Below are 26,942 nucleotides of genomic sequence, written 5' to 3'. Positions count from 1 at the left end.
CTCCTCTCGGCAATTCTCGGTTAGCGGCTCGTCCCGCCTTCGCTCGGTTCCCCTCGGCTCCTCCCGCCACCCCTCGGCTCCCCTCGGCTCCACTCGGCTCCTGTGATCTAGTGTGTCGTCGTCCTATCAGTGTTGTTGGTCCCGCCTCCACTCGGTTCCCCTCGGCTCCTCTCGGTTCCACTCGACTCCTCTCGGCTTTTCTCGGTTCGCGGCTCGTCCCGCCACCCCTCGGCTCCACTCGGTTCCCCTCGGCTCCTCTCGGTTCCACTCGGCTCCTTTCGGCTCTTCTCGGTTCCCGGCTCGTCCCGCCTCCGCTCGGTTCCCCTCGGCTCCTCTCGGCTCCACTCGGCTCCTCTGATGTGGTGAGTCGTCCTCCTATCAGTGTTGTTGGTCCCGCCTCCCCTCGGCCCCACTCGGCTCTTCCCGCCTCCCCTCGGTTCCCCTCGGCTCCACTCGGTTCCCGTCGGCTCCTCTCGGTTCCCCTCGGCTCCTCCCGCCTCCCCTCGGCTCCACTCGGTTCCCCTCGGCTCCACTCGGTTCCCCTCGGTTCCCCTCGGCTCCTCTCGGCTCCTCCCGCCACCTCTCGGCTCCACTCGGCTCCTCTCGGCTCCGCTCGGCTCCTCTCGGCTCCTCCCGCCACCCCTCGGCTCCACTCGGCTCCACTCGGCTCCTCCCGCCACCGCTCGGCTCCACTCGGCTCCTCTGATGTGGTGTGTCGTCGTCCCTCTCGTCCTCCTCTCAGTGTTGTTGTTCCCGGTGACGCGGCGGAGGTGTAGCCTGACGCGGGCTCTTACGTGTCGGCTGAATAAAAGTGGAGCTCCGGAGCCCGAGTGACGAGGCGGTGAGTCGGTAAGAGGATCTCATGTTTGCCGGGCGGATCAATGGCCGCCGGCAGCCGCCGCTAGTGCTCGATTCCCGCACAAAGCAACAAAGAGATCATGGCGGCGGCGGCTGTGGAGGAGGCGGCGGCTGGAGCAGCGGAACATGGACCCGCTGTTTGTAGTGAAGTCCCCGGAGCAGCTAGCGTTAGCCCCGTTAGCTCGCCCTGACACCGGCTCCCGCCCCGGAGCCTCCCGGGTTCGAGCTGCAGTCTCTGGGTCAAACCACAGCAGCTCCAGACCTCTCCCTCCATGCTAACAGCTAGCTGCTGCTAGTAGCTCACCTAGCATTAGCTTCAGGTCCCCACACAGTTGAAATAAACAGCCCGCTCAGTCCCATCGCCGCTAGCTTCCCTCGGTGCCTAGTGCGGGCTTGTTAGCATCCGTCTGCCGCTTGGTGACCACCCAACACGGGGTTAGCATTAGCCTCCGGGTGGTAGCATAGCATTTTAAAGTACCGGGGCTAATCTGTCACTTAGCTTCTGCTTCGTGCACATAGAACGTTAGGGTGAATCAGTGCAGCTGCTGCAGGGAGACTCGTCCCCGGGCTTTGCTCCATGAATGCTAAGCTAACGTGAGAAGCTAAGCCACACCCTCCTGCACTGAAGCGGTGCACTGACTCCTGCAGCGTCCGGTGGGGCTCCTCTGGTTTCACGATGCACCAACACGCCGCCTCTCCCTGTGTGCAGGTTACAGATGAAGATGGAGGCCGGAGCGGAGACTCTGCAGGCCGGGGACACGGTGGCTGTCTCCGAGTCTGAGGCCCAGCACATCACCCTGGCCCAGGTAACGCCCCATGACACCTGATGACACTGACAGGTGTGGTGGTGGGGGGGCTGCTGGTTAATGTGTGTGTCCCCCCCCCCTGTGTGCAGGCCACCGGGGGTTCCACCGTCACCCTGGTGCAGCTTCCCAACGGGCAGACGGTGCAGGTGCACGGGGTGATCCAGGCTGCTCAGCCCTCGGTGATCCAGTCCCCTCAGGTCCAGACCGTCCAGGTGAGACCCGGATCCACCTGGAGCTGCACTGCACAGAGAACAGTCACTCAACGCCACAAGTTCATCAAGACTAGGAAACTTTCCATGGGAATTAACGGGAATATACGGGAATATACGGGAATAAACTGGAAATGTTGTGGGTCATTTATACTAACTGTAACCTTGTCATATACAGACATAAATATAAACATTTTGTCATAGGCTGATTTGAGCCCTGAGGAAACTTTGGGCACTTGACTATATGCTTCTGCATCGTTGTGTCATTCTTAACATAGGTCTTTGCACAGTATTTGCAAATGTACACAGCCTTTCCTTCTACATTGGATGAGGTGAAATGTCTCCACACATGAGAGAGTGCACGTGGCATTGTTCTGTAGAATAAGATGAGAAAAAAGTTTGTAAAAAAACACTAATGCAATGCCAGAGATATAAATAGTTAGCCAAACTATTGGAATCGTCTGTAAACATATTTTACAATTGATGGATAAATAAATGGAAATAGGCTTTTCAAAATTCCCCAAATTTCCGAGCTAAACTTCCCATGGAAAGTTTCCGGAAATTTACCCCTTTGCAACCCTAATCAAGACACATTCATAACTCAGTAGAAATCAGATTCTCTTTTATAAACCGTGAAGTTGAAGTGTGATGCTCTGTGTTGCCGGGCAGATCTCCACGGTTGCTGAGAGCGAGGACTCCCAGGAGTCTGTGGACAGCGTCACCGACTGTCAGAAGAGGAGAGAGATCCTGTCCAGACGACCGTCCTACAGGTGAGTGGCCACACCTCCTCCTCCGACCTCTGACCTTTGACCTCAGCTGTGTCCAGGAGGAGGAGTGACCTGACAGTTCTCTGCTCCTCGCCACAGGAAGATCCTGAACGACCTGTCGTCGGACCCCCCCGCCGTGCCCCGAATCGAGGAGGAGAAGTCCGAGGACGACTCGGCCCCCACCATCACCACCGTCACCATGCCGACGCCCATCTACCAGACCAGCAGCGGCCAGTACAGTGAGTTCTTATAGAGGCGTTATAGATAGATAGATATCTCCATAACGCCGTTTACTAAACCGTTTTTACATTATATAAGTAAAGGATATGTATAACATGAAATCATGACTTCCAGTATTGTTTCAATGCAATTTTTAAGTGTTAAATAGAAGAGTATATAGTGTTGGTTCCTTTTATTTTTTTATAGATAGATAAAGAATAAGACTTTTTTTAAAACATGACTTGCTTTGGTGGCTCCTTTGGCAGCGGCGCTCGTCTGATAGATAGATAGATGGATGGATGGATGGATGGATGGATGGATGGATGGATGGATGGATGGATGGATGGATGGATGGATGGATAGATAGATAGATAGATAGATAGATAGATAGATAGATAGATAGATAGATAGATAGATGGATAGATGGATAGATGGATAGATGGATAGATGGATGGATGGATGGATGGATGGATGGATGGATGGATGGATGGATGGATGGATGGATGGATAGATAGATAGATAGATTACTTTATTCATCCCCGAAGGGAAATTAAGTCGTCATAGCAGCCGGTATATTTGAATACAATAAAATACAATACAATAGAATAAAATAAAAAATATTGAGGTAGAAAGAATAAAAACAGAAACACAAGATAAATAGGTAGATAAGGTGCAGTGGCAAGATGATGGTAATAGTACTGATGATATGATGGTAATGTTATTGTTAGACAGTATATAAAAATAGTACAGTATATATAGGATATAATATAACATAATATATATTTATATATGATAGTAATTATACCAATATAATAGCAGTATATAGTAATAATGGCAGCAACCGTATATATAATAATAGTAATATAATAATTATAATTATAACATGTACACATGTGTAAAAATGTGTATATAGACTTATGTATACAAAGAATATACAGAGAGTGTGATATAATATATGATATATAGTAGAGGTATAAATATAAGTATTTGACTATACAATAGATAATATAATGTACTATATATTATATTGAACTTCCAAACCGCTGAGCATTCTGGGAAGTGAGCAAGCTCCTGGCTTCACTCACAGTTGAGTTTGTCTCACGTCCTGATGATCAGATGTTTTATAAAACTGACCCACCATGTTTTTATATTTTCCATAAATATTTTAGTAAAATGTTCCATCTAACGCAGAGGAGCAGTTGTGTTTGTCTTGGACACACATGACCACAGCAGCACGGTCAACACACACGTTGTTTGATGTACACACAGGACGCCGCTGTACAATGACTCCACATGTTGACACTAAAACAAACAGAGAGAGCGTCACGGCTGCGTTTCAGCCGAACGCCACGGAGCAGTGACGTCACGTTCACCGCTTCACTTGACACTAACCATCACGTGTGACCTCGTCCCTCTGTAGTCGCCATCACGCAGGGCGGGGCCATCCAGCTGGCCAATAACGGCACAGATGGGCTGCAGACTCTGACCATGGCCAACGCCGGGGGCCAGTCGGGCGCCACCATCCTGCAGTACGCCCAGACCAGCGACGGCCAGCAGATCCTGGTGCCTAGCAACCAAGTGGTCGTACAAGGTGAGGTCATAACTCAACATGAAACATGAAAGTTCAGAGTGTCACGTGAGCTTCATGTCTCTGTCCTCATGTCTTCGTCCTTCAGCTGCTTCTGGAGACGTCCAGGCGTATCAGATCCGCACGGCGCCCACCAGCTCCATCTCGTCCGGCGTGGTGATGGCTACCTCGCCCACTCTGGGCTCAGGGGGAGGAGCCCCAGAGGAGGTCACGCGTAAAAGGGAGGTCCGGCTTATGAAAAACAGGTTTGTGTTCTCACCTTGTGTTACCTGATGGTGCTGTTAGTTAAATCTCTGCTATTGTGATCATTTAGAAATGAACATTATCTAGAAAGTGGAACCAGAAATAGATCATTAAATGTTGTGTTTCTGAAACTTGTGCGTTAGAGACTCACACTTTCTGATTGTGTTCCACAGAGAAGCGGCTCGCGAGTGTCGCCGGAAGAAGAAGGAGTACGTCAAGTGTCTGGAGAACCGCGTGGCCGTGCTGGAGAACCAGAACAAAACCCTCATCGAGGAACTGAAAGCCCTCAAAGACTTGTACTGCCACAAATCAGAGTAGAGCCGTCACCAGGAGCCCCGCCCCCCCCACCCGCACAGAGACTCAGCTCCTGGAAGCCGCCGCCCCTTTTCTACTCTTTGCTTTCTTTATAAAGACTGCGGTAAATCTGTAAAGTGACTCACCAGGATTACAGCAACATGACACGCCCCTCTCTTCTCCCGGCGCCGGTTTTAAATCCCACACCTCCCCCCCCCCCCCCCCCGGGCTGACGGCATGGAAGCAGACCTCGACTCCACGGGGTCCTCGCGGTGAAGTGGTGGAACGGACAATGAGGCGTGTTTTGCCTCACGCCGCCAAAGGGAAGCGTTCCAGTCCCTGGACGAATCGGGCGACATCACCAGCAGCGGGGGGGAACTGCTCGATCACGTCACCACGACGACGACGACCACGGACATTTTTACACTTTCACACCCCCGAGGCGTTCTGAAGTCTCGGTTTCCTTTTGTGTGCGACGTTTGTAATCGTAACTGAGCTCTCACATTAATTAACACCTGTTACTTACTAATGCTTTGAAGTATAGATTGGCTGCGTCATGGATATTTTATCTTTTGGTTTACGTGTAAGATTCTCTGCTCTGATGATGCCATTTACTTTCTGTTAAACTCGTGTTTACCTTTTGCCTTTATTCATGAGAACTGAAAACCGACCGTCGGGTTGTGACATTCGGTTCGTGTTCGCTGCAGCTTTAAGAAACGTGGTTATGGCTGGAGGACGTGGACGGCACTGAATCTGGAAATCCCACGTGTAAAAACCCCCTGATATCCACGTGTTCTCAGCCATAACCGATTTCATATTACAACCAACTTCTAAATTAAACTGAGAAGCGGATCGATTTGAAAAGTCGGAGTTTGTTCCCAGTAACTTACAGACACTTCTGACTTGTATTTTATCTGCCTCCTGTTGGTAAAAAATTTGTAAACTTGTTGCTTGTGCAAATATTGTTTAAACAAAATTCTTATTTTTAAATTGTCTTCATCTGTATTTGTTTTCAGTTCACCTGGTTAGCCTTGTGTGTTGATGCAGCAGAAGAATATTTCATTTCTGCCACCGCTTTTTTATTTATATTTCGGGAACGCTTCAAATAATTCTGTATCTGATTGTTGACAACTGTATGTCGAGGTGTCAAGATTGTGTTTACAGGATTAGAGGCAGTCGCACTTTCTTTGCTTAAACAATCCGACCACATTTCACACGGCGTCATCTCGCCCCCCCGAGAAGCCTCTTTAGGGTTTTACACAGAGAAGCAGTTTTCATCACCAAGTGTCTGTTGTTCATTATCATCACATATTGATCGGGATGGATCATCAGCAGCCAAATCTGTAAAAGTACAGATATCTTACCTGAAAGTTACTCCGGTAAAAGTAAAAGTCACCTTAAGAAAACGACTTTAGTCAAATTCTTAAAGTCGCTCATATTAAATGTACTTAAGCATCAAAAGTACAAGTACCAAACTTAAACATGCAAAGTGCTTTTTATCGTCTCTACAGACACAAAATCCCACATTTTTCTCTTCAGGGTTTATTTCAACTGACTGAAAAATTATAAAAATATACTGTATTATTTAACAAATGTTGAACCCCAGATGCTGAGTGCATCTGAACTTCTAGAGACAAAGAACCAACAGAATAAACAAGTGCCTCTTGTGCCTGAGAACATTAACAAACCAGTGTAACCAACACATTCTGTAAATATCACTAAACACGGACCTTCCACTTTCTAATCAGAAGCAGGAATGACACACAATGACCCTTATGAATATTAAACACTAAACTGAGCACCTGGATCATTCTAAAGGGAATAAAACATGTAAAATCACTGATATTCACGTCAGTCATAACTGATTTAATATCACAACCTCTCAAAGCCCGGATCAATTTGATCAGTTGGAGCTTGGTCCCAGTCATTTTTTCAAGTATTCGTCTATTTTTGTTTTCAGTTCGCACCTGCTTTTAAAGTTAGTTTCATGAATTCTGAAAAACAAAAAAAGCAGAAATTTGTGTTTAAAAAGTGGTCAGCAAAGTGCGACCACATGTAAACACAAGACGTGATCCGAGTGGACATGTTCCCGCTAACAGAGTCGTACAGTTCTCTTTTAGGTATTATGTAAAGTCATGACAGTTATATGCTTTTTTTATGTTGCTTTTGGATTTTTGTAAACACAGTTTCTAAGTGTCAGCACCGACCTGTATGATACAGTGCATTCTGTCAGAGATATTCAGATATTACACTTTTTGGCAGCTGGTAATAAATGTGTTTCTGGTACAAATGTCCGGTTTCATGTCTCATAACTCGGCCCGGGGGTCCGGCAGCTTCCGGGCCTGGTAGACGTGGATGTCCCTCTGCTGGTCGTAGAGCACCTCCTCCACCAGGAAGCGCTGCCTCAGCAGGTCCAGGAAGCGCGTGTCCCGCTCGTAGCGGATCTTGCACGCCAGCAGCACGGCGGTGGCGTCCGAGCTCAGGTGCTCCAGCGTCTCCAGCAGCGGGACGAACGTGTCCTCCAGGTAGACGATGTCCGCCCCCAGCACCAGGTCGAACCCCCCGGGGGGGAAGCGCTCCAGGCCCTGACCCCAGGTCAGCTCCGACACCGTGGCCGAGCCCTCGCAGCCCGGGGGCAGGTTGGACTTCACGTTGGAGGAGAGGAGGTCCAGGGCCGGCGCCCGGTCCGTGACGGTCACCTCCGCTCCTGGAGGAGAAACAGAAACACATGACTCAGCGTTTCCTCCACGTGACTCAGCGTTTCCTCAGCTCCTGGAGGAGAAACATAAACACGTGACTCAGCGTTTCCTCAGCTCCTGGAGGAGAAACATAAACACGTGACTCAGCGTTTCCTCCACGTGACTCAGCGTTTCCTCAGCTCCTGGAGGAGAAACATAAACAAGTGACTCAGCGTTTCCTCAGCTCCTGGAGGAGAAACATAAACACGTGACTCAGCGTTTCCTCAGCTCCTGGAGGAGAAACATAAACAAGTGACTCGGCGTTTCCTCAGCTCCTGGAGGAGAAACATAAACACGTGACTCAGCGTTTCCTCAGCTCCTGGAGGAGAAACACAAACACGTGACTCAGCGTTTCCTCAGCTCCTGGAGGAGAAACACAAACACGTGACTCGGCGTTTCCTCAGCTCCTGGAGGAGAAACACAAACACATGACTCGGCGTTTCCTCAGCTCCTGGAGGAGAAACACAAACACGTGACTCGGCGTTTCCTCAGCTCCTGGAGGAGAAACATAAACACGTGACTCAGCGTTTCCTCAGCTCATGGAGGAGAAACAAAAACACGTGACTCGGCGTTTCCTCAGCTCCTGGAGGAGAAACAGTAACACATGACTCAGCGTTTCCTCAGCTCCTGGAGGAGAAACACAAACACGTGACTCAGCGTTTTCTCAGCTCCTGGAGAAGAAACATAAACACGTGACTCAGCGTTTCCTCAGCTCCTGGAAGAGAACGCAAACACGTGACTCAGCGTTTCACGTGAATTCTGATGAGTCACTTTAAATAAAAACAGCTTATAAATCATCTACAAACCTACATCTTCTATAAATTAAAGCAACAGTTGAAATTTGCGGTAGAAAACTCAGAGCGAGCGAGAGAAAGAAAGAGAGAGAGTGAGAGAAAGAGAACACGGTAAGCAGTTAAAATGATGAGAGATTTTTGCACCACTTTGCACCAGCGCCCCCTGCTGACACACGTGGTTATTGCTCCATGAAGGATGCAGGAGCCGGATGTGATGCTGACACCGTGCTGTCATGTCCTCTGTGTGCAGTAGGTGGCGCTGTGTTCCGGTTCTCACCCAGTAAAGCAGCTACGATCCCCACCAGTCCAGTTCCAGCTCCCAGTTCAATCACCCGCTTCCCCTTCAGGTCCAGCGCCCCCCCCTGCTCCATGAACACGGACAGGACCACAGCCTGCACACACACACACGTCATCAAGCATGTTATTTACATGCAAACACACATGTTATTCACATGTCCTGGGGGACGTGAGGGACAGACAGTGTCTCACCGCGTCCCACAGCACAGCAGCGACTCCATGTGTCCTCCAGTCCTGGGACACGGTGACGCGATGGGACCGGAACTGGAACTCGGCGGACGCGCTGTGGAACTTCGACAGGAGAGGAGAACTGTTCTCTACGTACGGAACCAGCGCCATGTTGTTCTCCTCCTCCTGTGACGCAGCTGCACATGCGCACTGAGGCTCTCCCTCCTCCCGGCCAATCGTGTGGCAGCCTGGCTGGAAGCGACCAATAGGAACGCCCGGTGTCACAGTGTGGGTGTGTTCTCAGAGGCGTTTAATCCATAGGAAAGGGGCGGGGTCTATATGGACTCCAACCGGAGCTCGGGAAGTACGTACTAGATTTCCGTAGTTGCTTTCAAAATAAAAGCCGAGAACTACCGGGAATTTCACAAGTGAAAATGTAATCGTATTGTTTTAGATGAATTTGTTTCATAATGATAATTTTAACGGTTTATTATATAATGTATATTCTCTTGCGTTTTATAGGTGTCTATTGTCATTCTATTTTAGAAATACGTTTTTTACTGTAAAATTTTCTTTTCTTTTATATTGTAACAAGTAACATTTTGTGCCTATCCAACTTTTAACCGTTTATTTTATCTGCTCATCTTCTACTCATTATTATTAATATTATTATTGTCGCTTCTGTGCGAAATCTTTAGTCGGGACTTTTATTGTGATCAGCGGAAGCAGGAAGCGAGTGATCTTCCGGTGTGGGTTTGACAGTCCCGGACGTGTCCCCCGCTGCTGTGACGGTGCTGAAGCTAACGCTGCTAACACGGTTCCACTCCCCGGTACCGGAGACATGTCCCCCGCCCCCCCAACCTCCTGTGGGACCGGTCCCGCTCAGTGAGTCCGTGTCTTACTGTGGAGGAGACTTCCTGTGAGGGAAGATGGACGCGCACCGGACCCAGGTGTTAGCATTAGCCGGCTAGCATGTCGTGTAGTTCTGCGTCCGCTGCGTGAAATGACCTGATAGAACTCGGACTCCCAGAATCCTCCACTCTCACACGCACGGAGGCATGTGCACTGTTAACCCGCGTCTCTAACTAGTCCCCGGGTCGAGTCCACCTCCGCTAACTAGCACTGTCCCTGTGCATGGGGAAGCAGCGCCCCCTGTAGGCGAGCTCAGAACCATGGGAGGCTCCGTGTCCTGCTGCTCCTCGGGAGACACTCCCAAGATCCTCCGCAGGGAGGTGGAGCTGGAGGAGTGTCCCATCACCACGGCTGAGGACGTGAGTGAGGACACCGGGACCTACCTGCAGCACATCAGTGACCGGGAGCTTCCGGACGGTGAGTGTCTGTCCCCAGGGACCGGATGTGTCCAGAGACCGGATGTGTGTCCAGAGACCTGATGTGTCCATAGACCTGATGTTTCCAGAGACCTGATGTCTCCAGAGACCTGATGTGTCCAGAGACCTGATGTGTCCAGAGACCTGATTTGTCCAGAGACATGATGTCTCCAGAGACCTGATGTGTCCAGAGACCTGATGAGTCCAGAGACATCAGGTGTCCAGACACGTGATGTGTCCAGAGACCTGATGTGTCCAGAGACCTGATGTGTCCAGAGACCTGATGTGTCTCCAGAGACATGATGTCTCCAGAGACATGAGGTGTCCAGAGACCTGATGTCTCCAGAGACATGATGTGTCCAGAGACCTGATGTGTCCAGAGACCAGATGTGTCCAGAGACACATGTGTCTCCAGAGACCTGATGTGTCTCCAGAGACCTGATGTGTCTCCAGAGACCTGATGTGTCCAGAGACCTGATGTGTCCATAGACCTGATGACTCCAGAGACATCAGGTGTCCAGAGACCTGATGTGTCTCCAGAGACATGATGTCTCCAGAGACCTGATGTCTCCAGAGACCTGATGTGTCCAGAGACCTGATGTGTCCAGAGACCTGATGTGTCCAGAGACCTGATGTCTCCAGAGACCTGATGTGTCCAGAGACCTGATGTTTCCAGAGACGTGATGTGTCCAGAGACCTGATGTGTCCAGAGACGTGATGTGTCCAGAGACGTGATGTGTCCAGAGACGTGATGTCTCCAGAGACCTGATGTGTCCAGAGACATCAGGTGTCCAGAGACCTGATGTGTCCAGAGACCTGATGTGTCTCCAGGGACCTGATGTCTCCAGAGACCTGATGTGTCCAGAGACCTGATGTGTCCAGAGACCTGATGTCTCCAGAGACCTGATGTGTCCAGAGACCTGATGTCTCCAGAGACCTGATGTCTCCCCACGTCCAGCTTCACTCACTTTGTCTTTGTGTCCTCACAGAACTCGCCCAGGAGTCCAACCCGTCCGATCATCCCAGAGCCAGCACGCTGTTCCTGAACAAGTCGCAGACGGACGGTAAAGATGTCCTCCTCACGTTTGTTGTGTCTGTCCTCGTCCTCTGCAGACACTCGTCTAACACACGTTTCCTCTCATTGCAGTGCGGGAGAAAAGGAAAAGCAACTACTTGAATCATGTAAGTGACCGAGGACAATGTCTGAGAAATGTCCATGTGAGTCCAGAGCAGGAAACTGGAAGAACATAAATGTCTCAGGATGAAGAAGAGGAGACACGTAGAAGACGAAGACGTCAACCTGGAAAGACAAGGAGATTTTAGTCTCTTTTCCAATCTGTGGTCGTCAGAAAGAAACAGATCATGAAACCCAGGAACCTGTATTTTATAGAAATGATATTGAAGAGAAGACATAATTCTCTCTTTGATCTTTTAACGTTTATTTTTTAAAATAATCTTCTATAAATAAAGTCGTCTGTAGAAGTGAAAGAACCATTCCTCCAGCTTGTCTCTAATCGTCCTCTCTGTCTCTGACCCAGATGTCCCCCGGGCTCCTGACGAAGAAGTACAGCTCCTGCTCCACGATCTTCATCGACGACAGCACCGTCAGCCAGCCCAACCTCAAGAGCACCATCAAGTGGTGAGTGGCGTCCACTGCGTCCATCTGTCCCCTGTGTCCATCTGTCCCCTACGTCCATCCGTCCCTCTGAGACACCAACACTGAGCAAGTCAAGCTCCTGTTTGGAAAGAATAATAAAATGATGTTTCTCTGTGTGTTGCAGCGTCGCTTTGGCCATTTACTTTCATATAAAGAACAGGTAGGAGGAGCTTGTGTTTATAGAAGTATAAAGAAGCTGACGCACTTTGTAAAACTTTATTAAACTGTAAAACTATTTATTTAGCACGTTTAACCTTTAACGATAGTTTGTTCTTCTTCTCCTGCAGAGACTCAAACCGCTCGCTGGAGATCTTCGACGAGAAGAAGCACCCCCTGTCGGTGAGTTGAGGTATTACATTACTTGAAGCCGCTGGTTACTCTTCGCTCTGATGAAGAAGTGATGACGATGACTTCCTGTTCAACAGAGAGAAAAGATCCCAGACGACTACGCCGTGGTCGACCCCGAGCACAAGCTCATCTACCGCTTCATCCGGACGCTCTTCAGCTCGGCGCAGCTCACCGCCGAGTGCGCCATCGTCACTCTGGTGCGTTGGCCCTCCCCCCATGACCCGGTCTGTGTGGATCACGTGTGCGTGTACTTCCTGTGTGACATGTGGGCGTGTGTGTGTGTGACAGGTGTACCTGGAGAGGCTGCTGACCTACGCTGAGATGGACATCTGTCCCTGCAACTGGAAGAGGATCGTCCTCGGCGCCATCCTGCTGGCGTCCAAGGTGTGGGACGACCAGGCCGTGTGGAACGTGGACTACTGCCAGATCCTCAAGGACATCACCGTGGAGGACATGTGAGATCTCCGTCACATCTCAGATACTTCCTACGGTATCGGTTCTTTGATTCACAAACGGTTTCCCTCTCTGTGTCTCTGCAGGAACGAGATGGAACGCCACTTCCTGGAGCTGCTCCAGTTCAACATCAACGTCCCGGCCAGCGTCTACGCCAAGTATTACTTTGACCTGCGCTCGCTGGCGGACGAGAACAACCTCAGCTTCGCTCTGGAGCCGCTCAGCAACAAGCGCGCCCAGAAGCTGGAGGTGAGTGGATCCGCTCGCCAGCGCCACGCGTCTGAATTCACATTGATCTGCTTCCTGTTGCTCATTTGTCTTCATGTCTGCAGGCGATCTCCCGGCTCTGTGAGGACAAGTACAAGGACATGTGTAAAAACGCCATGAGGAGGTCGGTCAGCGCCGACAACCTGGTGGGCGTGAAGAAGTCCAACGCTGTGCTCTCCTAACTCTGCGGCGGCCATCTTCCCCGTGGCGAGGAGGAGTGGGAGGAGCAACGGGACGCCACGCTGTGCTCGAGAGACGTTTCAAAAGTACGTTTTCACTCGAGCAGCCGAAAAGTTCCATCGCCAAAATGTTAGATGTGGATTTTTTAAAGAAGAGCAACAAAAAAAGAAGTTTACCACACAGTATCTAAAATATTAGGAACTTGAGGTTCTTGTTTAAAGCATGGTCATCCGAAGAATCGTTTTATTTCCACTTGTGGACATTACACGTTGGAAGGAATCAGCACGAAAAACGTTTCCAGACGCCACAACTCCAGGACCTCGTCGTCTTTTTTCTTCCTCTCTTTTTTCCCCCCATCACTCACTCAGTCGCTCGGGGTCGAGGGGGGAGTTTCTTCTTCTGCGGCTGCGTTGCCTCATCGCTCGACAAGCCACGCCCCCTCTCTCCGTTCTCCAGGCGCCGGCCACACGTGGTGAACTACCCTGTGGTGTAGTTCTGCACTCGGACAAAGAGTATTTGTTTTGCTTACTGTGTAGGCTCCTATAGCTGTGAAATGTACGACTTTATTTAAATCAAAAATAAATTTCAGTCGCTGTTTAAAATCCAGGATGTTACGGTGGGAGAATGTTTCTTTTGTCAAATTATTAATTTCACTGGTTGTAAGTTTGAATTTGAAGGGAACTCACTCAGTAACATTGTAAAATCTCGAACTGGAATTAAAACAACAACGTAGAAATGATTCGCAAACACTGAAACGCATTCATACTATTAATAAGATTAAAGTATATTCATAAAGCACCTTTCCATAAAACACACAGACAGACAAACTGAAAGCACACACAGTCATAGTGATAAATGTGTAATCTTGGGCTTTATAGAAATGATGAATGGAGGTCGGGGATGATGGCTCTGTGGCTGCGGGGGGGCAGCTGAGGACCAGGATTTGATGAATGTGTTGTCATGGTGACGGGCAGCAGTTATTATTCCCGGACTTTCTTCATCTCCATCATCAGAGCGTTTCCATCGTGCACCTAATCCTCACGAGTCAAACAGGCTTCAGGAAGATCAAATCAAATCATAGTGACACATGGTGAAGAATATGTTTATCGAAATGATGAAATGATGACAGATTTATTTTGTCATCAATTGCAGATTTGTTGCTTTTTAGAATTCTTGTGCAAAACACGTCACGAACAATATGACACAAATGTGTTTTATATAATAAAAACAATAAAAAAAACTATTAAATCAAGAAAAGCAATAAAGCAAACCGACATAATGTGAACAGGAACTGAGCAAAACAAAATTAAATAAAGTTATTAAGATAAAACAATGATTTGCTAAAGGGAATTAGAAAAACTAAAAGATTAGAAAAATGTGCTAATTGTTAAGGTAAAAAAACAAAGAACATAAACATTTAATATAATGGTGAAATAAAAAGTTAAACAAAATTATGAAGATAAAATAATATAATGCCTAAAAGGATTGAAAAATCTGTAATATGGATAAAATAATAAAATTAGAAAATGATATAATAAAATGACTTATGATATCAAATAGAAAAAATATATTTAGATAAAATCAACACATTTAGAAAATATGAAATCATTGAGATAAAGGTATAAGTGATTATAAAATGTAAATTTCCAGGAAGATCAAATCAAATCATAGTGACACATAGTGAAGAATATGTTTATCAAAATGATGAAATGATGACAGATTTATTTTGTCATCAATTGCAGATTTGTTGCTTTTTAGAATTTGTGTAGAACACGTCACGAACAATATGACACAAATGTGTTTTATATAATAAAAACAATAAAAAAAACTATTAAATCAAGAAAAGCAATAAAGCAAACCGACATAATGTGAACAGGAACTGAGCAAAACAAAATTAAATAAAGTTATTAAGATAAAATAATGATTTGCTAAAGGGAATTAGAAAAACTAAAAGATTAGAAAAATGTGCTAATTGTTAAGGTAAAAAAACAAAGAACATAAACAAATTTTATATAATGGTGAAATAAAAAGTTAAACAAAATTATGAAGATAAAATAATATAATGCCTAAAAGGATTGAAAAATCTGTAATATGGATAAAATAATAAAATTAGAAAATGATATAATAAAATGACTTGATATCAACTAGAAAAAATATATTTAGATAAAATCAACACATTTAGAAAATATAAAATCATTGAGATAAAGGTATAAGTGATTATAAAATTTAAATATCCAGGAAGATCAAATCAAATCATAGTGACACATAGTGAAGAATATGTTTATCAAAATGATGAAACGATGACAGATTTTTTTTGTCCTCAATTGCAGATTTGTTGCTTTTTAGAATTTGTGTAAAACACGTCACGAACAATGTGACACAAACGTGTTTTATATAATAAAAACAATTAAAAAAAACTACTAAATCAAGAAAAGCAATAAAGCAAACCGACATAATGTGAACAGGAACTGAGGAGATGTGGCAGCGAGCAAACAGCAAAACAAAATTAATTAAAGTTATTAAGATAAAATAATGATTTGCTAAAAGGAATTAGAAAAATAAAGATAAGAAAAATATACTAAGGTTGTTAAGGTAAAAAAAACAAAGAACATAAACAAATTTAATATAATGGTGAAATAAAAAGTTAAACAAAATTATGAAGATAAAATAATCTAATGCCTAAAAGGATTGAAAAATCTGTAATATGGATAAAATAATAAAATTAGAAAATTATATAATAAAATGACTTATGATATCAAATAGAAAAAATATATTTAGACATAATCAACACATTTAGAAAATATAAAATCATTGAGATAAAGGTATAAGTGATTATAAAATGTAAATTTCCCTTTCTGTTCATATGATGTAAACATTCCCATTGAAGTGGAGCAGCTTATTCCCAGTTTCCTGGTAACCACGTCGATTGCTCCTCACTACACATCACCCTGACCTCTAGAAAAGCCATTCATTAGAAACCTCTTCCTTCAGAAAGCGATCTGTGAGCAACACAATGCACCGCTCCTCTAACGGCTCCTTCTCCGGCTCCTTCTCCGTTTCCCCCGGCGAGTCGCCCGCGGCCGACCGGACTCGACCTGCGGACCGGACCTGGGACTTCTCCCTCTCGGAGAGAACTTCCCTGTCCCTCTTCCTGGTGTTTCTGGGCTGTGCCCTTGTTTCTCTGACGGCCAACGGACTGCTCTTCTTCCTGACGGCGAGGTACAAGCAGCTCCTCTGGCAGCCTCAGTACATCCTGCTGAGCAACATGTCCGCCTGTGGTTTGGGGACGACCTTCCTCACCACGTGTGCCGTGCTGTGGTCCGTGGTGCGTGAGCAGACTCAGGGGTTCGGATGCTGGTGCGTCGTTCAGTTCTGTGTCCTGCGTTGTTTCTTCCTGACGTCCCAGATGTCTCTCGCCCTCATGGCCGTGGAACGCTACATATTCATCTGCCACGGCATCCACTACCTCCGGCTGATCAACGCCAGCAGCGTGCACCTGGGGTTGGGACTCCTCTGGCTGCTCGGCTTGGCGGCGAGCGTTCACGGCGGCTTGGTGCTGAACCAGATCGAGCTCCGCCTCCAGCAGCAAAGCAGCGGGTTCATGTGCGACGCCAGCGCCATCAGGGAACTCCTCCCTTTTACCGTGGAAGAGAACCTGCACCTGTACGCGCCCGTGTGTGTCATCACAACTTCCTGCATCCTGACCATCTGCTGCTGCTACGGCTGCATGTACCGGGCGGCGCTGAGGGCGAGCGCGGCGCTGAAGTGCAATAACCACCGAGCCAACTGCACCGTGGGACTCTACCTCCTCATGTTCCTGCTGCAGATGCTGCCCAGCGTGTTTTTCGTCAACCTCATAGTGATGAGGAAAACCAGGCCGCCCACCTGGTGGATCCTCACGCCCTTACTGACGCCGCTGATCTTCACCACGTCCCCGTGCATCACCGCGGCGTTCCTCCTCATCCGCAACCCGCAGATCAAGCAGCTGCTCTTTACCTTGTGCCGTCAGAGGTGTGCGTGGACGGTGGTCTCGGAGGTGGAGGTTCTCCAGCAGAGCACGGTGGTCTCGGAGGTGGAGGTTCTCCAGCAGAACACGAGTCAGGACGAAGAGGAACAGCACGGACAGAGCGAGAGCTTCACACATCCGGTTTCACCTCCACCGTTACCAGGAATCGCTCAGAGGACCTGAAATAAAAACCTTTTTATTCCGGTCGCTGCACACGGGGATGAGACGGAATTTGTTTTGTGTAAAAGTGAAGTGCTCCAATCAAACAAGGCTGATTCCTAACTTGTAGGTTTGTGTTACGTTCAGTGTACTCATGTGATTCAGGTTAATATGAATTTGATAGTTCTTGATGTAGACAAAGTTTTGAAACATCTAAATGTGGTCATTGAGGTTGTGTGTTTGTAATTAAATATACTCTTCATCCATTCATCTGGTATTCTGCTTTTAATTCAGTTCAAGTCATGGAAACATCCGACCTCTCTGACCAGGACGTGCACAGCTAATGGGTTTTGTGAATCAGCTGGGACACATAGAGAGGTCATGCATGTTTTCTGGCATCGCTGCTCATGATCTTTACTCTGCAGAGAGAATGTGTTCGGTGTGTTTGGAGAAGCTCGTCCAGACTCCGTTTGCTTCATAGGCAGGAAGTGATTTTCAGAATCAGAAGTATTTTATTGCCAAGTACGTTCACACATACAAGGAATTTGCTCTGGTTATTGGTGCAAACAATGAACATAGAAACATCAAAACGCAATAAATACAACATGCATAGGAGAGCAATAAAAAATAGGAAACCAGTATATATTTATTCACTGTTTACTTCTTATTTACTCACTTTTATCCTCACATCGTAGTTCACCGGTGTTTCAGCTTCTGCAGGATCAGAATCTGTGGTTTTCATGAAAGTGTCCAGGACATGTGACGTCTGAATCTAAGAATGCACGACGTGTCTCCACCTCCTCCAGAAATGAAGCCCGAGGATCCCGGATACGAGCGCCGCCATCTTGTGCCGATGACATCATGTGGAGCCTGTGCAGTAGAAACCGTGGCGTGGAGCCCCGCCCATACAAACACTCGGCCAATGGTGAGTCTCCGCTGGTTCTGTGCAGGGAGAGATTTGTGTGTAGGTGAGCGTCTTATAGTGAGAGTGGGACAGTTTGCTTTTAAAAGTCTTTAAAGGTCTTATAAGTTAAGTTTCTTTGAAGGCACAAACACTTTAAAATCGTTTCTGTCCTTGAGGAATGTTTTTCCTCCTGTGTCGTTTCTCTTTTTCGCCAAAACCAACCTAAGCGGTTGCCGGTTGCAGACTTGCAGACTTGCAGTACCCACGTGCAACAGCAGAGGGGCAGTGCTGCGTTTGCTAAAGCTCGGCAGTCAGACTGCAGGTGTGAGATGTGCATGTGTTAATGCGACATCCTGAGCTCTGGTGCAGCTCCTTCGCATCATCAGCGTGAGACGTGGACGCCACCCGGCCTCCGTCGTGGTGGAGGGACGCCGGCCTCATCGATCGATTAGTGATGATGTCATGCAGAAGGGATCCACGGGGACGAAGACGTTGAAAAGAGGAGACGTTCCACTTCAAAACATTTCCAATGAGAGAAGAAGACAACGTGTGCAGCGGCGTCAGCGTTTAAAACCTGCACCTTTTCAAACTCACTCCAGAGAAGGCACGTGAAAAGTGTCATGATCTGAAATGAATCGTGTACGCGAGTGTGTGTGTCTGTGGTGTGTGTCTGTGTGTGTGTGTGTGTGTGTGTGTGTGTGTGTGTGTGTGTGTGTGTGCTGCAGGGATCACAGTGCCAGTGCAGCTTCATTAATCTCTCAGCATCATGGGACTTGTCCGAACTCTGAAAGAGGGCCAGAGAGAACACGCCGCCCCCTGGGGGAGTCGCTCCGTTTACCCTCCACACACTCGGGTCACCCCTCACATCACATCGCCTTCAGCTGCACAATGTCAAACCCTCCAGTCGGCCTGTGTGTAGTGCGTAGTGTGTAGTGTGGTGTGTGAACGGCGATGGCACAGAAGGCGAGATTCACCCGTTTGAAACCGTGTGCGGGTCACAGTGGTTGTGTTGCATGATTTCCTCTCGTAGGAAAAGGGAAAACTGTGCCACAACTGGGTCATTAATATTCAGTTCCCCTCAATAATGTATAGGAAAGCACATCCACTGATTATATTACAAAACATACCACTATAAATATCTCAGGACTCGCACACAGGGACAGGATTCACACAGGAAAGCTCTTTATTAAACCTGGACGTCTCCAATCAAAGGACGAGTCGGAGCTTTGATGAATCACGAGCTGAGATTCCCGTCGTCAAATCCAATCACCTGTTTATTCTTTTCCTTTCAAAGCGTCGCTCTGTGGTGCAGGAGCAGAACGGTCCCGAGTGGATTCACCGCAGAAGAGAAAGAGAAGAGGTTTCCCTGTGCGGGAGATGAATGGGAAAATAAATGGCACTTTTAATTAAATAAGCCCGGGAGGATGTAACACATTCGGCTTCCGTGCTGCTCTGATCCACGAGCGAGTCCCAGGCAGAGCAGATCCATGATTCTCCATCGGTGAAGTCATGGTGCACGTGGACGTGTGTGTCTGGAAACACAAGCTCAAGTTGGAGGTGTTATTCACGTGTGTTTGACTTTGTTGACGAACTCGCCACAAACCTCAGTTTGTCCCTGAAACAGATTTTAGATCAAAACCCTGAATCCTTGAGCTTGAGGAGGTTTCTCTTCGGGTTTTTATTCAGATTGTCTCAGTGACCTCTACGTGTCCACAGCTGTTCTACCTTTGTGTGTTTCCGTGGAAATGTTGGAATGTTCTGCTAACACACAGACCAAGTGGAGCTCACCAGTTTCTGCTGGTGTCCACGGCGTCCGGGTCTCTAATCCCAGCTCCCGCCGGCTCGTGGATCGACTTCCATCAGCGCTCCAACGCCGCCCCACTGCTGCCGCCGCTGAGCTGGCACCAAAATGGCGGCGGACTGCTGGTTGGTGTCTCCTCTAATGAGCTTGTTGTCCGATTGGAACCTTGTCCGCCGCCCCCGGCTCCTGGCGTCCGGAGGAAGCGTCCAGCTCAGCCAGTTTGTCAGTGTTAAAGCAGACATTAGATCAGATGCCAGAAAACTGTTTGGTCCAAATGAGCGTCGAGCTTTAATGGGAACAGGGAGAATGTTGAGTAAGTGGAATGAACTCCCGTTCCCTTGTCCCACCTCAGCACTCCAGCATGGAGACAGAGAGAGAGAGAGAGGACACCGGGTGAGTTATGGTTCATGTAGTCGTGCATTACATGCTCCTCCACGATTGGAAACGTCATCCATGACCGAGCCGCGGTGCTGCGCTGGCTGCGGAGAGTCGATAGTCCTCAAACACAGAAGTGCTTATCCAGACTCTGTGCGTGATTTCATCTGCACCGTAAATGAGAGAGTGTTGAGGCGGGGGGGGGGGGGGTTTAACTCCCTCCTGCACGCTGCAGTGCAGAGTGAGGGGGGGGGTGATGTTTCCACCGAGGCCTCCACAGCATTCGATAGCTCCCTGCAAATCAGAAAAGTAAACAAAGCTTGTTCAGGAATCTGACCGATCACATTACAATTGGACGTGTTGATCTTTGTCATAAACACAAGAGCATGTTCTCCATGTGAACATTCCCATCAATCTATAGTTTAACTGTATTATATAGTGGCACATTTCTATAAGTTAAGGGAGAAAACACACTTCAATCAATGGGTGTTTTTCTACCAATTTTTGTGTTTAATTTGAATGATCAATGGAAGACTGCAATAATGAAATCACAAAAACCTCACCTGAATAAATACAAAATAAAACATATTTTATTCAATCAAGCTGCATCAGATCACACTCGTAGAGATCAGTGTCTTTTTTAACTCCAGATCCATGAATTATTCTCTGAGAAATCACTGAAATACCAAAAAGCTTCACTTTGCAGAGTTCAGCAGGAAACTTCTACAACACAAAGAGTTCCTATCAGAGTTCTGTGGATTTGTTCCAGCTGCAGCTCGTCTGGTCCAGGAAGCAGAGGATCATGGGTAATACCCTCCTGCTGCATTCTTCACATGTGAAAGAAAAACCTTCAGAAAACGTTCTGAACACAATCTCCCAGAGTTATGTTGTGAAAACAGCTCGAGTTCGGTGGAAATCCTTCTGACAAACAAACAAACGGGAGAAAACATAATCTCCTCTGCAGACGTTATGCTTCTGCAGAACTGTATCTGTGAGTTCTCATTGTTAACGTGACTCTCGGCACATTTCATTTCCTTCTCTCAAGGTCACGCTCAGGTTTGAGCCTCTGCACATTTAATGACTCCAGGTCAAATGTACGAGACGTTAAAGACAAAAGAGTTTTATATTTAATCAGACGGATAAATCCTCTTTCTTTAAACCCATTTGGCAGTGAAGGTAAGTCGGTCACGATGATTCTGTCAGAAACACAAACAGCGTTAAATCAGAGAGGAGGAGCAAAGATCTGATCTGAGGTCAGAGAGTCACTCTGTTCATCTCGTGGAAACTTTAATCAGAATCAGAATCAGAAAGGATTTATTGCCAAGTAGGTTTACACCTACCTGGAATTTTCTTTGGTAAATAGGTGCGTACATTTAACATAAAGCATAAAAACACAATAAGTACTTCACATAAGAAAGAAATAGCTGTATATAAAACAAAACAAAAATATATACAAGATATTAAAAGTTAAATAAAGAGTAAAATGCAAAACAGATATATACAAGATATAAAAACCTTCAGGTTCCTTCCTCCTTGTTCCTGTGTCTCATGACCTCTTGCCGGACGGGAGGAAGGAGGAAGGAGGATCGTGAGGTTGTTGGGACGCGGCCGAGTCCCTGTGGTCACCTGGCAACCGGCGCCGCCCGTGTTTTAATGTACCCCCCCCCCCCGTGCTGCGATCAGCAAACGCATCAGAACGATGATGACGTGCTGAGTAGAACAAACTGTTTAATGGGCGAGCGGCTGCTGGTGCAGAGGGAAGAGGAGGAAGAGGAGGATGTGGCCTTGGAGGAAGAATCAGTTCTACGGACAATATTATTATTATTATTATGAAGCATAAAGCAGATTTCCTCTGTGTATCTGCACCAGTGTCTCAGTGGGAGCTGACTGCAGACCAGTGCCCGGGCCCCAGTGGATCTGTGGTTGACCTTCAGGATCAGGTGATCACACATCGTCAGGACTGTAATAAAACTAATGGACCAAAACACAATAGAGGTGATGGGGGGGGGGAGGAGGCGTCCCCTCACCTCCTCTCCTCTGTGAGGAGCAGGAACTGGATGTCTCCTCTTCATCCACGAGCTCCTCCATCTCCCCACCGCTCTCCTCCTCTTCCTCCCTCTCTCCTTTCATGTCTGTATAATCCTCTTTTGTACGACTCGTTCACAGTCGGCTTTTTAATCTGGATAATTAGGCTCAGACTTTCTCCTCCGAGCCGCCGCTCTCCCACGGAAAGATGGTGGACGACGTGTGCTCCTGTTACTGAAGGATGATCATCGAGAAACTTATATTTTTTACGGCGGCGGTGAAGGTTGAAGATAACCCGGTGGTTTATGGGCCGTGATGCTTCGGATCGTCCGAGACAAAAAACGTTTCGGTGGCTTCGCTCCACACGAGGAAATGTGCATCGTCTTCTCTTCCTGCCTCACAGGAAAGATGGTTTTTAATCACTAGTTAATACTCTTAGAAATGTGCAGAATATCTTTCTATTTATTTGCAAATACACCCAACAAGTGGAAGAGATCAGGGACGTTTCCATGAAGACAAAGAAGAACAGATTCCCACTGCAGCACAACAAACAGAAGCTGCTTAAAGATCCACATTTTAACAATCACCTCATTCTGAAACATGCAGTAAAAACATTTAGCTCTTATGCTCAAATTAATTTAAGTGATGACGACCCAGTGATATCTCAAAACCTCCAGTTCGGCATTTTGTCCATCGCCATCTTAGTTGTTGAAACCAGTATGTTGTATATGTATTCTCAAAATGATGACATATGAATGGAGTGCAGAGAACAGTATCCACAGCGAGTATATATACATTTATCTTTATCACCATGATTAATATGCTTAATGCACGATTTGCTCCTGAGCTGCTCTCGTTCTCTCTTCTCCTCCGAAAACCCAAAATCTTGCTTTGTTTCAACAAAAAAAAGGCACCAGTCAGCGTTCTGTGAGACGCCGACATGTAACATGGAGGTTTCTTGCAGTAGCAGCATCGCCAGGCAGCAGCCGCAGTAACAGTTAACAGGATTAGACATGGCTTACATAAACATCTCCCATGGCAACAGTGCACCGGCGCCAGGAGAAGGCAGAAAGAGGAGCCGTCACCGGGAAAACCTCCTCGCTGGTGTGGTGGTCAGCGGAGGGTCGGCTCGCTGGGAGGAGCCATGTCCAGCGCCATGTGTTTCCTGTGCAGGTGGAACGTGTGCGTTTGAATCAGTCTGGTTCCTGAGAGCTCATCGATGTGCATCTGGATGTTTCTACCTCAAGTCTAAATGCTGCAGCTCTGTGTGTGTTTGTGTATCTTCTCTGGAGTCTGTGTGTGTCTGTTTGTGTGCGACAGGGACTTGTGTTGTGACAGTTTCCTGTCTTGGCCTTTAGGACGCTTCACTTCCCAGAATCCTTCAGGAGACGCTCGGCTCAGCTCGGACCGGCGTCCCCGATTTGACGTCCCGGCTGCTCGCTGAATAAATGACTTGTACTTTACAAATCCTCATAGATTTAATTTCTGCTTTCGCATAATTGTCCCGATCAATAATTCATACAGTATCATCAGAGTGTGAGAGGCGGCCGGCTGGAGGTAATCACTGATGTAAATGTCTCTGATAAGCTGCAATCAGGTCTCAGCCAGACGACAGCGGCCAAACGCAACTCAGCAGCAGCGCTATCGTCTCCGTCAGCCGGAGGAGGACCGGGCCAAACCACAATCGACCCCGGGTTCTCCTCCTCTGAATCATGGACTCTTCCACCAGCTCTCAGCGTAAAGAGCTGGACTCTGGTTCGGGTTTTGTGTGGAACTGGGATCTAAAGACGGCCCAGCAGAGTGATACTGGTCCTTGGAACAGGAGAGAACTCGGCGAACAATAGTAAAAACCAGCAGAACTCCAACCCACCAGGGAGTCTAAAGGCCGGCGCATGCTTCTGCAACGGCGTCTGGGGCTTTTCATGCAGTTGTGACGCAGGACTCGTTGTCATTCGTGGTTTTCCAAGCGTTGCGCGTGTTGCCATGCAATTCCCCGCCAGACCACTAGGCGGAGTAATGTTTTTTGTTGAAGTTGGTTTATTTACATTGTGTCTTTTTCTGGCGGACAAATCCACCAGTCAGTGATGGGTTATACTAGTGGTCATAGTTTCGGATCTCTTCTGCCAAGTGCTCTTCTGTTTGGTCCATATTTCGAAATCTTCCGTGGTTTCCGCCGGTATTATCGGGCATGAACCGGAAATGCGACTCCGGAAATGATGTAGTTAGCAGACCAATCACAGCCTAGCCGGCTTCGTGACGCTTGCGTAGCTTTGCCGTCTAGTTAGAAAAATTGGGCGACGCACGTAAGAAGGGAAACGTAAGGGTAGAACGCAGAAGCATGCGTCGGGTTAGTCCATGTTTTTGGATTCGTTCCTTTACGAGCATTGAGACCAGAACCATGTGACATCAGAATAACAACCAATGAGATTCAGGATGATCGAACACTAAAGTCCCTTCTGTGGTTCTGACCCTGAATCAGCTCCTCCCACTCCCTCTGCTCCACTGAACCAATAGAAAACCATCACACATCATCCTCCTTCTGTTTTTTCATCCGGCTCAATCTCGGAGAAAGCCTGAGGGAAGCCGCCCCCCCTCCTCCACCCCACGCCACCCTGACTTCCTTCCAAACATCCGTCTCACACCCGGCTGCTGACTGGGCTGTTCTGTGACGGGCCTTCACCCCCCACCCCCCCCCTGCTAATGTAGCTACCTATGTAGGTTAAAGACCCCCTCGTGGTGGACAAACACCGAGTGCCAGGGGAGACGTCTCAAGGTGAACACGCTGTTCAGATCACACGCTCCCCCCCCCCCGGCGGAGGTGGAGGAAACAGTAAATAGGACAAGAACAACAAAGAGTCTGAGCAGCAGAGGACAAGGAAAACATTCAAACATGATATCACCAAGATTGGTTTCCTTTAGGCACATGTGAGTATATGTGAGTAAATGTCTCCTTCTCCATTTCCTCTCCTGGTCCTGTCGGCTGTGCTCAGGAATTTGCCGACCTCCTAATTCCCTAAATGAGCCATGAGATCAATAGTTAGACAGCAGGTCCTCACTCAGTCTAATGATCTGCATTCATCACCTTTATCACAGCCGAGGGTTTGAGACTCGGTGGCAGCGTGAGGCAAAGTGACCGTCCAGCTCCGACCAGTTCCTCCGAGTCAGCAGAGTGTGATATCAGGATCCAGGCAATTTGCTGCTGGAGGATAAAGATGAGAGGAAATAACCATGAAACCAGAGGGAGGAGGGGGAGAGTGGGGGGGACAGTAGAGAGAGAACGTCTTCGGGATAATCGCAGAACATTCAGAGGGTTGGAGGGACGGCCGAGCAGAAGAGAAGCCGTCCTTCACACGTTTCAAACCCTTCACGAGGAAAAAGCTGTAATCCCGGCAATTACTGAGCAGCAGGAGACACAAGGATCTGTCCTCAGCGATCTGAAACCGAAGCACCGGGCCGAGGAGCCGAGGAGCCGAGGAGCCGAGGAGCCGAGGAGATGGAATCAACATCATGTGACTCCGTGTTCCCTGCAAGACGAGTCGCTGGGAAACAAACCTGAACGCAGAGCTTTGGTTTTTAAAGGCCATCGGTGTTTCTCCAGTGAACCATGCACATTTCATCTGGGTCGTGCAAATTGTGATAATCTGAAATTGTCCTTTAACATCTTCACCTCCAATCTGCTGAAGTTCTGCAAATAGAAACAAAAGATGGTAATCAACATCATGTGACTCCGTGTTCCCTGCAAGACGAGTCGCTGGGAAACAAACCTGAACAAGTGCAGAGCTTCTGTTTTTAGAGGCCACATCGGTGTTTCTCCAGTGGAGTAAATCATGCACGTGTATTAAGTCATTTCATCTGGGTCGTGCAAGTTGTGATAATCTGAAATCGTCCTTTAACCTGACGACAAACGTCCTCTCTTAATCCTTCACAGCCTTCAGGTTTAAATCAGGTTATTCACTCATCGGAACCCTAAAATCTCCTCCTGCCTCCCTATGCCAGAAACCTTGAGCTGATAACTGCACTGCCTGACCACTTCCTGTACTGTAAAGCACTGTACAGTGTTAATTACACCAACTAATGAATACATGGACTGTATTATGAAGAGGAGAGAGGTTCACTCTGTAAGCAGAGCCTGACTCCAGCTCACAGCTCTCACTCTGGGCTCTGGATTCAATCAGTGTTCATTTTGGGTGGGATTTTAATTCTAGTTTTAACGACTCTGTTTTTAAAATGTGTCATTTCCGTTGGCATTAATTATGCATTCCTTTTTTTTCTGATTTTTAATTGGTTAAAAACCCAAAATATAATAATTTCACAGTTTTGTGTTCAGTGTATTTCTGTTCACCTCCAATCTGCTGAAGTTCTGCAAACACAAACAGAATCAGAATTCTTTTATTTGTCAGGTATGTTTGCACATATAGGAAATTGACTTGGTGTTATTGGTGCACTGAATTTAAAACA

At 47.4% G+C, this 26,942-nt stretch overlaps 4 protein-coding genes across 6 annotated transcripts; 3 read left to right on the top strand and 1 right to left on the bottom strand.

Moving 5' to 3' along the window:
- The first annotated feature begins 705 nt into the window (after nucleotides 1-705).
- On the top strand, nucleotides 706-5,974 carry LOC132996621 (cyclic AMP-responsive element-binding protein 1-like). Of its 2 annotated transcripts, none has more exons than XM_061066934.1 (8): nucleotides 706-841; nucleotides 1,568-1,664; nucleotides 1,754-1,876; nucleotides 2,543-2,643; nucleotides 2,740-2,879; nucleotides 4,280-4,450; nucleotides 4,536-4,692; nucleotides 4,864-5,974. In XM_061066934.1, the coding sequence occupies exons 2-8, from the start codon at nucleotides 1,575-1,577 to the stop codon at nucleotides 5,006-5,008; spliced, it is 927 nt and encodes a 308-aa protein (XP_060922917.1). In that variant the 5' UTR covers nucleotides 706-841; nucleotides 1,568-1,574; the 3' UTR covers nucleotides 5,009-5,974. The 2 variants fall into 2 exon arrangements, with proteins under 2 accessions (XP_060922917.1, XP_060922916.1); XM_061066933.1 differs by having other exon boundaries at nucleotides 706-849.
- Nucleotides 5,975-7,057: 1,083 nt separating this feature from the next.
- mettl21a (methyltransferase 21A, HSPA lysine) lies at nucleotides 7,058-9,159 on the bottom strand. Its single transcript, XM_061066931.1, has 3 exons — nucleotides 9,006-9,159; nucleotides 8,794-8,908; nucleotides 7,058-7,691 (listed from the first exon to the last, which is right to left on the bottom strand). Exons 1-3 carry the CDS (start codon nucleotides 9,150-9,152, stop codon nucleotides 7,291-7,293), a joined length of 663 nt encoding a protein of 220 aa, XP_060922914.1. The 5' UTR covers nucleotides 9,153-9,159; the 3' UTR covers nucleotides 7,058-7,290.
- Nucleotides 9,160-9,740: 581 nt separating this feature from the next.
- LOC132996604 (cyclin-Y-like protein 1) lies at nucleotides 9,741-13,823 on the top strand. 2 transcript variants are annotated; one of them, XM_061066914.1, is made up of 10 exons: nucleotides 9,741-10,310; nucleotides 11,299-11,373; nucleotides 11,457-11,491; nucleotides 11,848-11,948; nucleotides 12,091-12,126; nucleotides 12,254-12,305; nucleotides 12,392-12,511; nucleotides 12,603-12,769; nucleotides 12,854-13,016; nucleotides 13,100-13,823. In XM_061066914.1, the coding sequence occupies exons 1-10, from the start codon at nucleotides 10,154-10,156 to the stop codon at nucleotides 13,214-13,216; spliced, it is 1,023 nt and encodes a 340-aa protein (XP_060922897.1). In that variant the 5' UTR covers nucleotides 9,741-10,153; the 3' UTR covers nucleotides 13,217-13,823. The 2 variants fall into 2 exon arrangements, with proteins under 2 accessions (XP_060922897.1, XP_060922898.1); XM_061066915.1 differs by having other exon boundaries at nucleotides 11,457-11,527.
- A 2,404-nt stretch (nucleotides 13,824-16,227) lies between these two features.
- On the top strand, nucleotides 16,228-17,403 carry LOC132996965 (olfactory receptor 2B11-like). The gene has a single exon (XM_061067335.1). It carries the CDS (start codon nucleotides 16,228-16,230, stop codon nucleotides 17,401-17,403), a length of 1,176 nt encoding a protein of 391 aa, XP_060923318.1.
- Nucleotides 17,404-26,942: the final 9,539 nt, after the last annotated feature.

Source organism: Limanda limanda, chromosome 23, assembly GCF_963576545.1.
Source record: "Limanda limanda chromosome 23, fLimLim1.1, whole genome shotgun sequence".
Lineage (NCBI taxonomy): Eukaryota > Metazoa > Chordata > Actinopteri > Pleuronectiformes > Pleuronectidae > Limanda > Limanda limanda.
The sequence above is the reverse complement of the archived record's forward strand: the minus strand, read 5'-3'. Positions and strand labels throughout refer to the sequence as shown.